Genomic DNA, 13248 nt, shown 5'->3' with positions numbered 1-13248 from the left:
GCATTAAGATCATTAGAAAATTAAAATACGATAGAGGGAAAGAATTTGCAGACAGAATATTTGGTTTGGAATACAGCAAAGGGAGGTCTGGGGAAGTCGGAGAAATAAGTTAATGCAAAGAATACAAGGAGACAAAAACTGTTTTTAATATTTTTATTTTTTCTGTTTTGTACTTCATTGTTCTGCGTTTGTGTGTTGTAGTATTTTTTTTCTTATTAGTTTTTTGTTGTTGTGAAGTTGTTTGTTTATTGTTGTTTCATATTCATTGTAAAATCCAATAAAATATTATAAAAAAACAAAAACAAAATTACTTTGTCACAATCCTCATCCTAGTGTATATACAGCAGAGGAACTAGCAGTAGACTCAGCATATACCGGTAGTTAAAATTTCTAGATCTACTCTCTCCTACATGGCTCTGCGTTAGAGTACACGAATAGGTGTTTTACTTAATACCTATTATTATACTCTAATTTCCTTCCTGTAAAGCTTGAATGATCACATTCCTAAACAAAGTTATTTCCAAGGAAGTGTCTTCTGATAGTTTCCTCTATCTTCAGTGCATGCTAAAACAAGGAAAAGTGAGTGCCAAATCATATCCATATCAGTTTGAATTTCACAATTTTTTGTGTAAAGCTTTGTATGTACCAGTATATATGTGCGTATATTTAAATGCATTCTAGAGTCTGCTACATTTTGGTTTATGCTGCAGGCTGTCTTTCAGGTTTCAGTCCTGAGCTGCCTAGAGCTTTTTATGTCAAAATGTGAAGTACAGTATAAATGTGCTTCAGTAGTGCTACTGAAGTCAGTTGGCAGTCAGTCCAGAGCTTTCAACACCTGCATTGTTTGTGAGATGTCCCCAAAAGTGTTCTACACCAACTGCAACTTCTGAGCCAGACCTTAAAGCAGCCTTGTAGAGGGAATTGTGCTGATTTCAGCCATGAAATCACCAATAGTAGCCAGACACTGCCTGTTCAGGGACAGCCATATAGGGAGCCAGCCAAAGCTGGTGAAAGGCACTCAGCTGTGGTTTCCACCTGGACTTGCACCAGCATAGTTTTCTCAAACTCTACCCACAGTCTACAAGGGGGAGTGCAGTATCATGGAGAACAGTCCCCAGTTCTTAGAAAAGGGAGTAACCCACCAAGGCTCTGTCTTTTCAAGATTCAGGTTTAGCTTATTCACCATCACCGAGCCCACCACTATCCAGGCACCAAAAAGCTGCACAGTCTCTCCCAACTCAGGTGTTACAGAGAAAGCTGTGTGTTATCAAAACATCTCAATTGTGATTCTGTTCCCCCTATCATATGAATGTACCCCAGTCCTAATTGTTTGGGAATGTTTGTAAGAGTCCTCGTGTTTGTCTTACAAACTCAGTTAATGCAGTTTTTCTTGCACACTTGTGGAACACCGTCCCGTCCGATGTCAAGGAGATAAAGAACTATGGAACTTTTAGAAGACATCTGAAGGGAACCCTGTAGTGGGTAGTTTTTAATGTTTGATGTTTTATTATGTACTGGAAGCCACCCAGAGTGGCTGGGTATAAATAAAACTATTATTATCTGAGACTGGCGTGATACTGGGTCCCTACAATGAGATGACAAGGGAATTCATCCTATATCCAGAACAGGAAACAACCCAGCAAACATTTGCTGCTGTTGCTTTCAGTCTTCAAATGGTAAAAGTGTGTGTTTGTTTTGATAGATAAGAGCTCAATCCCAACAAAACCAGGTGAAAATAATTACATTTTATTAGTCCTCCCATTTTTACAAAAACCATGATGTAAAAATAGAACATTAAATTATTTTGAGAATCGTCTGTAGGTACTTTGAACAGTGCAAGGGTTAAAGGGGAGCAAGTCAGGAGAGTGTTGATTTGAAGCTGTCTGTAAATGATTGCTGGAAATCTGTCACGTGCAACAATGCATTCAGAAAGTATACCACAAACATTGCTTACTCTCACTGTTTATCTGTCACGGTTGCCAAGTTAGTTCCAAGTCTCAGAGATCACCGAAGCAGCTGATTTAACTAACTGCCCAGCATGGAAAATGTGGGAAACACAGAGAATGCTAGGCTGTGTGGAATTCCAGAGGAAGCGGAACAAGTTTATGATCAAATCAGTGAAGACCTAGCATGCCTTTCTTTTAAGGCTGTGGCAGACTGCATGGACATGAGAAGTGGAGAGAGCCTGGAAAATAGCTATGTGGATTCTCTGTCATCTCAGTATAGCTGCAATGGGAAAGAAGAACGAAATTCCTTTCAGAGAGAGATTTTTGCTCTGGGAGGTCAGCAACATCAGGAGGAGATGCAGCTGCTTAGCCCAGCACAAAGTGACAAAGGGGGCTCCTCTGCAAATAAAGCGTCTTCAACCGATCACATTCTAAAGAAGATCCACAGCATGGCCAGAAATGCTCAAAATACCATCACATTGCCTGGCAATAATAATTCAGAAGACAACAACTTTCAGAAAGAGGACCTTCAGCTTTTCCTCATCATTAAGGTAGGTTCTTTTTCCAAGTATATTCACAATTATGTGAGCACTCTTATCAGCTACAAAATAAAAATGCATTTTCGGTCAGAGTGGCACTGGGAGCTGCCAATGAGCACAGTGCATCTCCCAGGAAGCATTCACACGGCAGGACCCTCAAAGCTCTCCAGGCCAGGGCGCATGGCTTTCAGATGTTGGACAGAGCTCGCTGGTGGCGTTTTCCCCTTGCTGGGGAACTAGCACCATCCCTTAAGGCTCCATCACTCTGTCCCCATTAAGTACAGAAATGGACAGCAGTGTGACAGGTTGATGCTGTTTATCTTTATTTTACATTTCATGAACAATCCTAGCTTAGGTTCTCCTAACACTTTTTCTCAAACACAATAGGCATGCTTTAAAGCTATTTTTCTGTTAGTATACATTTTCCTTTCAGTAAAGAAGTAAGGGAGCAATCCAAATCAGATCTTAAAACACAGAAACATCATTAAAGTGCAATAGAAACAGCAGTTTAACTATTCTCAAATAAAAGTGGCACACTTGACCTCACTCAGTAGCTTCATATAGTTGTTAAGTAGCATTGGGGACAGAATAGATCCCTGAAGGATCCATAAATCAACTGCCATGGTGGGGGGGGGGGGTCAAACAGAAGTCTCCCAGTGCTACTCTCAAGTACCAGTCTGGTGTACTTCCCTAATAAAACAGGATAGTGAAAGATACATTTTACAAGGAGAAAACTCACTAGGCAATCAACATTGATGGACCTTGATATACAGATGTTTGCATGCGAAGCCTATGCATGTTTACTTGGCAGTAACTTCTGCTCTGTTCATTGGTGCTTACTCCCTGAATGTAGGATTGCAGCCTATGATACCAGTTGTTGAGGGTGGGAAGGATGCCCCTGTGAACATCTCCCACCACAATATAAGCCTGGCCATTTAATGACCATTTTTAGCTGACTTGATTTATTACTATTGGTTCCATAATTTTAACACTGTGTCCCACACACAAGCCTGTCCCATATCACACTAGTTTGCTTTACAAAGACTGTTTCGGGGGAAACCCACAAAGCTAACAAATTGTTTCTGAGTGTTTGTGGCATGTCTGAACTTGCAGAGAATGAACAAAGGTTTCCATGGGGTGCGTTTTATACACAAAATCAAGTGATTTGCAAATCTCTCTATGCTTGCGGATCAGACCTTACATTTTCTCTCACCTGCTCATTTGCATATCATATTTTATGATGGTATGACCGCTTTTAATTGTGAGCCACAAGTTTGTATATTGAGCCAGGGTAGGTATTATAAAAATTGTAAAAATTGCTTATGATGGTTTGCTTACATTAAGCTGCATGCATATTTAAGAGCATTGCAGCACTGCCGCATTGTTTCTGCCTGGACAAGAGGTTTGCACCAGTCTTCTTCTTTGGCAATCACTTGTAGTTGAGTAAGATTGTCTTCCATGAACATGGTTTTAACAGTGAGTCCATAAGTGACTGTGAGGGCCAATTCTGAATCCACACATCCTTCCACAGTGGGGACATAGGTTTCTGGGTGGGAGTTGATCGTGGTGAGGGTTTGCCAAACATGCTTTCCTCTTAGCACGTTTCTCCTTTTCATCCTGAGTTTGAGCGTCTTCAAAGCCCATGACACCTTTGGTAAAGGCTGTTCTCCAATTGGAGGACTTGCAGGCCAGTGTTTCCCAGTTCTCAGTGTTTATACTACTTTTCTTTCTTTTTTTTAGAATTGCCTTTAAACCTCTTTTGTTGACTACCAGTATTCACTTTCCATTCTTAAGCTGGGAATAGAGTAGTTTCTTTGGAAGATGATAGTCAGGCATCTGAACATTATGACCAGTCCAACGAAGTTGATATTGAAGAATCAACTTTGACGCTAGTGAACTTTGCTTCTTCCAGTACACTGGCATTAGTTTGCCTGTCTTCCCAAGTTATGTGTAAAAAATTTTGGAAACACCATTGATGGAATCTTTTGAGGAGTTGGAGATGGCGTTGATAAGTGGTCCATGTTTCACAAGCATACAGTAAGGTTGGTAGTATAATAGCTTTGTAAGCAAGCATTTTGATTTCCCTGCGAATGGCCTGGTCCTCAAACTCTCTGCCCTTCAATCAGGAAAAAGCTGCATTCACAGAATTCTGGCAATGCTGGATTTTGGCATCAATGTTGGCTCTTGTGGAAACGTAACTGCCCAGGTAGGAGAAGTGATCAACACTTTCGAACGTTACACCACTGAGTTGTATTTGTGGCACTGCAGAGGGGTTGTTTTGTGCTTGTTGGTGCAGCACTTTGGTTTTTTGGATGTTGAGCAATAGGCCAAGCTTTCCTTAAGCTGTGAATATATTTAGCATGGTTTGGAGGTCACCCTCTGAGTGTGCACACACTACGTTGTCCAAATATGGTACGTTGGAAGTTATGGTAACCTTACTCTTTGCTTTCAGCCTGGTCAGATTAAGGAGCTTTCCATCTGTTTGATATGTGATTTCTACCGCAGTGGGGAGTTTCCCTTCAACAGTTGTAGGATCATGGCAATAAAATAATAGAGTTTGGGTAATAACACAACCCCATTTAACACCTGATCCCACTGTGAATGGTTCACTTTGAGAGCTATTGTTATCTGCAATTGTTGCTGTCATATTATCATGGAGGAGCTGAATGATGTTTTCAGAAGGACAGTCCACAGGGCATTACGATTTACAGTGTCGAAGGCCTTAGTCAGGTCAATAAACGCCATATACATAACCAAGGCTTGACTGTGTAATTGCTTACTCGGAAGAAACATTGAAAGTTCTGAGGAACTATGCTCATTCAGCATAAAGTATTCTTTAAATGGCTTGGATTGTTGTTTTCACTGCCAATTTGAGGTGCTATATCCTTCCTTCTCATAAACGTGAAGCACACTGAGATGGCAGTAAAGCATGCAGCAGTTTGATCAGAAGCAACTAATTCCTCCGATAAGAGCAATTAATTTCACATATTCATTCCTCTGAACATGGCATTGCTGTTGATTCAGCTGGTGTCCATGATAGGTCTAATTACTGACGACTGTAGCAATAAAGCCTTTTCTTTGGCTCCTTTCTCCACTGGTTCTGAAAAACAGTTGAGCAGGGGGCAAAGTTTCTCTCAGGCCTCGAGAGCTGATTGGCTGTGTGCTCGATAAGATTATACTCTAAGAATAGCAAGAGTATAAAAGCTCCAAGCACAGCAAATCAGGGAACTTTCTCAGGCATTAGGTGCTCCTGCGATGACACTCACATGAGAGGAAGCATGAGGCTTCACTTGCTGGCCTTGGTCCGTCACCCCATCCTCCCCTTCCCACATGGTGTGTGTGTAAAGCTCTGCAGAAGGGAGCCTGCTGCGCACCTTGAGGCTTCCTGTGTCATTCTGCGCCCTTGTCAGGGTTCTCCACCATGTGGGGAGTCCCTCTGTCTGCCTACTTCAGAGCATCCACTCCCAAACAGGACCCGGCCGATGGGGCTGTGACAGAGGAGGCCGGCCAGTGAGCCTGGTGCTGCTGTCCACCTCATGTGAGCACAGTTGTGTGAGCACTGAAAGGTGCTTTTCCAAACATGTTGCCAGTTGCACTGTGCTTATTTCATGTCAGGATGCACCCAGGAGTGATGAGCCCACCCTGGAACTGCATCCATCCCGTTTTGGGCAGGCCTCAACTGCCTCCCTCTCCAGCTCTGGGGATGCCAGCGGCTGTGGGGATTGGTGGACAGCTGGTCCTTGTGGCAAGCAGTGTGCTGCAGACTGGCCACTGGACCCTCCTGGACAGGAAAGCTCTCCTGTTCCTGTTGAGTTGTGATTGAGCAACAGGGCCTTCCTGTCGTCCTGCAAGTTCCTCTTCCGTCCTGACTGCTGGCTTTCGGTTTCCAACCTCTGGCTGATCTCGGACTGCTGCCCGTGGCTCAGCCTTGACAGTAGAAACCTGTTATTCCTGCCTGAAGCTAAAGGGCTCTGCACTAACTGGCCTGTGTGAAAGGCCTCTTTCCCGTGTCCCTCACTTCCTGAGAACAAATGACTGTGCTGACTCCCAGAGAGGAACTTGTAGTGTCCAAACCTTCGGCTCACGTTTAAGCTCTCTCCTCCTTAACCATGACCTCTTATCTTGGCTACAGTTGATGGGACCTTCACCACAATCCTGGGGTCAAACGGCATACTAAGCCAAACCTTGACTTAGCTGCTGCTGCACCTAAAAGGCTCAGTGAGGAGCAGAGTGCCTGCAGTCTCCTCTTCCTTTGGAGCCAGCAGGTTCGTGAGTTATTGTTAAGCCATGATTTGGACATGCAAACGCAGCCACAGTCCCTCACAATTGCTACAACAGTCAGAAAAATCATTAAGTGGTCCACCAAGACCCTCAATGGTTTTCAAGTGGTCCACATGGGGGGTTGGAGTTAGGGAACCATGGTTTCAGATTGCTCTAAAATGATATGTGAAAAAAGGACTAATTAGACTGGCAAAGTTTGTGGAAACTTAAGCACAAAAGTATCAAGGTGTGACATTAAAAATGAATAAGGTCAGCAGATCTCGAAGGAGAGCAAGAGAGTGATACTCCTCACTAGGTCAGCAGTCAGGATATTATTCATTTATGGAAGGTATGCAGCACTGCCAGCACAATGCCAGTCAAACCACTGAGCTCGTCATGCTCACTGAGCATGCTCAGTCCTTACTGGGCTGTCAGGGGTTCCCCTCCTTCGCAGGGCTTTCCCTGCTGTGCTTCTGCATACACCCCAGTTCTCCAAAGGCTACTGGCCCCTCTTCTTCTGTATGGTTGATTCTATTTTGGCCACCAGAGGATCCATACTTGGTCAATGAGTCCTCTTTTATAGGACCCTGAACACTGACTCTTCTCACTCTGTTGGATCTGCGCCGGAAGGATTTGTGAAAGAAGCAGGAGATAACCATTTCTGATCTGCATGGATGTTGATGGTCATGTGATACTTGCGCAGACTGGGATAGGCACAAGCCAGGAACTTCAATGTAGCAAATGTACATAAGAGAATGCAATGGAGCTTCTGGCTCAAAGGCTGCAGTCCAAGATTGCCGTGTCCATCAGCCAGATCTCTAGTGCTATGGGGATTAGCGCAGCCGCGTGCCATGGAACTGATTGCCTAGTGGGGTGGCTTCTCTTTGTCAATGGCAGTCAGTCCTAGGGGACCGCCTCTCCTGGTGTGCCCCGCAGAGGACCTTAAGGTCCACAAATAACAACACTTTGGAGGTCCAGAGCCGCAAGGTGGTTAGATTGGTCTCAACTAGGGCCAGGGCCTTTTCAGTACTGGCTCCGACTTGGTGGAACGCTCTGTTACAAGAGACCAGGGCCCTGCGGGACTTGACATCTTTCCGCAGGGCCTGCAAGACAGAGCTGTTCCGCCTGGCCTTTGGTTTGGACTCAGTCCGACCCTTATGTTTCCCTCCCCTTATGGTTTTGATTTATGGACTACTACTAAAATGAGGCTGCATTTTAAATTGTATTTTAACCCATATTGACATCTTTCCACAGGGCCTGCAAGACAGAGCTGTTCCACCAAGCCTTTGGTCAGGGCACAGCCTGACTCCCTCCTTTGGCAATCTTTGCAGAGCTCTGGCCCAGTGGTTTCCATCAGTTTGATTTGAGTTAATTTTATGATGAATGATTTTGGTATGTTGTACTATTTTATTGTTGTTAGCCGCCCTGAGCCTGGCTTTGGCTGGGGAGGGTGGGAAATAAATATTATTATTATTATTATTATTATTATTATTATTATTATTTTTAATTAACTGTTTTTTTCCTTTTCTTCCTATTACATTTTATTGTAACTTCATTGGTGTTAGCTGCCCTGAGCCAGGGAGGGTGGGGTATAAATAAATTTATTATTATTATTATTATTATTAGATGATAGGACTGGCACTATATGCCTGGCATCCTTCTGGGTTCAGGTCTCTTCTGTTCTTTTAGTACCAGCCCTTAACATGCGGAGTTTCAGAAGGAGAAGACCAACTCAGGTGTGGAAATGTACTTCTGTGCCCAAACCATTTTTAACTAGAGGCTCATCCAGACTTCCTTTTGCACGCACTTTCCAAATAAAACTCTGTATCTCTACCCTTAACATCCAGTTTTCTAAGTGGATCCTTTCTGGCGGGTGTTGGGGGGAGCATTCAGTCAAGTGAGCATTCAACCCAAAATAATACATCCCTGCTGCAGGTAAACCACCAGCCCATATTATATGAAAGATTTGCAGTTTGTCATCAGGTTTCTTTTCCTTTTCATCCATTCGGGTTTTTTGGCCACTGGTATAAAACAGCAAAATAGTGCCCTCTGGAAGCTGTAACAGGAAACAGCAGGAGTGAAATGAAGACTTGCTGCAGTTCTATTTAAATGCATGTGTATATAGTTAGGTTCTAAATAATCACATTAGTAGGTTTGCCAATACATGAACTACAATCTTGTGGCTTCTATACATCATGGAATCATAGAACCGTAGAGTTGGAAGGGACCCCCAGGATCATCTAGTCCAGCCCCCTGCAATGCAAGAATCTCAGCTAAAGCATCCATGAGAGATGGCCATCCAGCTTCTGCTCAAATACCTCCAAGGAAGGAGAGTCCACTACCTTGCGAGGGAGGCTGCTCCACTGTCAAACAGCTCTTCCTGTCAGAAAGTTCTTCCTGATGTTTAGTTGCAACCTCCTTTCTTGTAACTTGCAGCCATTGCTTTGAGTCCTGCCCTCCAGAGCAGGAGAAAATAAGCCTGCTCCCTCCTCCATGGGACAGCCCTGGAGATACCTGAAGACGGCTCTCAGATCTCCTCTCAGTCTCCTCTTTTCCAGACCAAGCATACCCAGCTCCTTCAACCGTTCCTCATAAGGCCTCATATGTACTGAGATTCACATGAGCAGGGGCTCTGTCCACACAGGCAGAGTGTTTTTCTCCTTCATAGTCATAGCTGTCAACGTTCCCCCTTTTTAAAGGAAATTCCCTTATTCTGAATAAGATTCCTCGCAAGAAAAGGGAAAAGATGACAGCTATGTTCATAGTAGAGAATAGAGAGCCCTTGCATATATTAAGGGATCTCTGTGTGCCCCAAGTTACAAGGAGAAGTGGAAAACTCTCAATATTTGCTAGGCAGGTTTTGCTGCTAACAAGGCATTTACAGACAAACGAGCTTCTGAGAGGCTACCCAGAGCTTGAGAGGTGAGATTCTCTCCCCTTCTTTCCTTTTGTTGAAATTGGGCAGGCTTCATCCCCTCAGAAGGGGTGACTATTTGTGTGAATTGCATCCAAATTCTGCCAAAAAAATCAAAAAGTTATATAGACTTTAGTTTTACTTTTTTAAAAAAACAAAACTTTAAAGGTGCCTTTCACCTGAAGACTTGGATAGGTTTAATCCATTCTGAAGGGGCTTCTGTGCCTGTATTTCATGCACTTTGGCCCCAAAGGGAAAAGCCTCCTTTAGCATCTCCATGATGATGAATAGGTAACACTGAGGCTTGTTTTACATAGAACAGCTTGGAAGCAGAGAGTGGTAACTTTCTAAAGAGAATTTTTTTTAAATGTGCAGATACAAGGTGAATTGCGGGGGGGGGGGGGGCTGTGCTCACTTCAGCATATACAGGACTTTAGGTAGTAGTTACGCAACTGCTGAAAAGCTTTAATAGTTTTCTTTACAATACAGCAAGCACTAAGTGGAGCTGGTCATTTAATCCGGTTTCCCCATAGTGACCATTGCATGATAACCAGCCCTTGGCCTTGTTTTTAACAACTGGCCAAGGGCTTCTTTTACTGCAGCTTTCCTATCTGTTCTCTGTGAGCAGATACTAGAGCTGACCAGGCTCCCTCCAGGGCTGCCTGCTGCCTTGCTGAGCTGCCGCTTGGCGAATGGGCTCCAGGAAGAGAGGGCTCCACATGGCCCTGCCAGGGCCGCTCTTTGCTGTGGCTGCCTCTTCAGCTGCTCTCCCCAAGCAAATGAGCAGGGAGAAGAAGCAGTCGCCTCGCCTCCTTTCCCTCTTCCAGGGGCAACGCAGCAGAGATGCTGGTGGGCTCCGTGCCCCCTTTGTGTAGAACCCCCAAGCTAAAGGTTGTTGTTCTTTTTTAAAAAAAATATTTTGTTGTGCAGTGATGTGCTTTATGCTTGGCCCTGCGCTCACCTTATCAAAAGTCGTACTTAGCTCAGGCCTATGAAACATGATCACACCTTAAAGATGAGGTACAATGAAGTTTTCTTGCACAGAATGTGATTATTCCATTTCTTGAGCAGCCTTCCTGTTTTATTAATGTGGTGACATGATCATATTCTGCTGTATACTTCATAAGGGCAAATGCCGAAGCCCTTGCGGAGCTGAGTTTATATTCATTTATATTGTGTAATCTGAAACCTGGATTGGTATAATAACTAATTGGCCTTGCTCACCAGCCTTTTCTGATGCAGTAAGATGAGCGTGCACTAATATTTATTTCTTAGTAGATTATTCTGAATGCATTATCAAAAGAAAAAATGGTCACCAATAAGACAGATGTGACCGAAGTTTCATCCCTTTGATCCTTGTCCATCTTGGCTGCTTAATGAGTAACTCCTAGGGTTATTTGTTGAAATTTTTAATGTCTTAACATATTTTACACTTGCTGCCCCTAGGCTTGTGTTTTACTTTGTTTTAAGGGTTAACTGTATTTTGCTATTGCTTTTAGAAATTGCTGCATTACATTTTTAATTATTACATTATTTGGCTTTATTATTATATTCTATGCTGCTCTTCAGTAGAAGAGTTGGATACGGTCAAGCCTTGGTTGTCGAATGTAAACAGTTCCAGAAGCCCATTCAGCTTCCAAAGCGTTTGACAACCAAGGCGTGGCTTCCAATTGGTTGCAAGAGCTTCCTGCACTCAAGCAGAAGCCGCGTCAGACGTTCAGCTTCCGGAAAATGTTCAAAACCAGAGCATTTACTTACGGGTTTTCGGCGTTTGGGAGCCGAAATGTTTGAAAACAGAGCTGTTCAGGAACTGAGGTTTGACTGTATAAATAAACTGTTGCTCTTAAGTTTAGCTGACATTTAAGTGATTCATGGATGTAATATGACAACACCTAGGCCATCTTCATAGACCGGTCAGGGCTGTCTAGGAAGTGTTGTGTACATCACAAGGGAGTAGGGATAGCAAAAATGGGACAAAAGAGCTAAGATTTGGGTGTTAGTTCCAATTCAGAGTTGTCACCAGATGTCATTCAAAGCAATTTTACCCTATTCTTCAGCTAGAAGTACTGCCAGAGTGGCTTACAGATTAATGAAAACAACACACCTGAAAGCAACTGAAGCAAAAATGTTAACATAAATTAGGACGTTCCTAATCAGACTATTTGAGTTTTTTGATGTAAGCCAAAAGAGTTTCAACAAGGTTAGGAATATTTCTAGGGGTCTGCATAGCTCTAGTTAAAATGGATTTCAGTTTGACAAGGGAAGAGGGCAGGCTTCATGGGGGGGGGGTGCCTCAGGTGCCTCCACATTGGCAAAATTATTCTTCTACACCAAACCTTTATTAGGCAATACAAATATAGGTTATCATAAAACACTGATACATAAATGTTTAGAATATATACAAATAAACAGCCATGTAAAAATATGTAATGAGGATTTTCATTGGACTTTCTTCCCACTAAATAGTGCCATTCACCACTCTAAGAGATACTGTTGATAAAAACTCTTATTGGCAAAATTCAGGAAAACTTCCATTCAAGCCGTCCTCCAATGCACAAAACTGAACAGACAAATGATGTTAAATTATTTGGAAGTAAACAAAATATATGTGTAAACATAGTTATGATTGAGCTGTTAATATGTGGTGTTAAGTATAACTTGAAAGTAAGTTTTTAATACTTTGTATTCATTTATACAATTATTTATGTGCTGCTTTTGGGTGCACAGCCTTCCCATGGCAACTCACAATATTGTAAAAGCACCGTGAATACAATAATCTTAAATAACCAAAACTAACAAAAGCAGCAACATTGACAGGGCCAGTTAGAACAATTAACAGAGCCTATTAGACCAACTGAGGGGACGTGGGTGACGCTGTGGGTAAAACCTCAGCGCCTAGGACTTGCCGATCGCATGGTCGGCAGTTCGAATCCCCGCGGCGGGGTGCGCTCCCGTTGCTCAGTCCCAGCGCCTGCCAACCTAGCAGTTCGAAAGCACCCCCGGGTGCAAGTAGATAAATAGGGACCGCTTACCAGCGGGAAGGTAAACGGCGTTCCGTGTGCTGCGCTGGCTCGCCAGATGCAGCTTTGTCATGCTGGCCACGTGACCCGGAAGTGTCTGCGGACAGCGCTGGCTCCCGGCCTCTAGAGTGAGATGAGCGCACAACCCTAGAGTCTGTCAAGACTGGCCCGTACGGGCAGGGGTACCTTTACCTTTACTTTACCTTTATTAGACCAACTGAGCAGAGCTATAGTCTGCAACATAGCGCTGTAGGAAAAGCTGCACTCAAGAAAAGGTGGTGGTTTTTTTAAAGGTGGGGTTGGAGGCCAGACCCACCTCTGGGAAGAAAGCCTGGGCAGCTCAAGCTCTGTTGAAACAGGTGGGACTTTCTTCCAAGTTAACTGTGGCACAAATGGCGTTCTTGAGGCACTTGATAGCTGTTTCTATTAAGTCTCTGTGGAGGGAGGATCCTGGCCTTTCATTATGGCGTTTAGATAACTCCTGGCATTCAAACAACAACACCTTACAAATGAGCATTACTGTTAAATTAAAAATCTTTCCAAAAGAAACTGGTGCCCTGCAGGAGCAT

The 13248-nt window shown here is 43.5% G+C and overlaps 1 protein-coding gene across 1 annotated transcript in view; it reads left to right on the top strand.

Moving 5' to 3' along the window:
* The first annotated feature begins 1947 nt into the window (after positions 1-1947).
* Positions 1948-13248, top strand: part of CLIC5 (chloride intracellular channel 5) — a 60354-nt gene continuing 49053 nt past the window's right edge. Inside the window, exon 1 of the mRNA XM_083435623.1 lies at positions 1948-2497. Coding sequence (XP_083291749.1) covers positions 2039-2497 — 459 coding nt within the window. The 5' untranslated portion in view covers positions 1948-2038. The remainder of the gene's footprint in view (positions 2498-13248) is intronic.

The sequence above is a fragment of the Podarcis tiliguerta genome, assembly GCF_965153285.1.
Source record: "Podarcis tiliguerta genome assembly, chromosome: 3".
In the NCBI taxonomy this organism is placed as follows: domain Eukaryota; kingdom Metazoa; phylum Chordata; class Lepidosauria; order Squamata; family Lacertidae; genus Podarcis; species Podarcis tiliguerta.
This window is presented reverse-complemented; position numbering and strand designations above follow the sequence as displayed.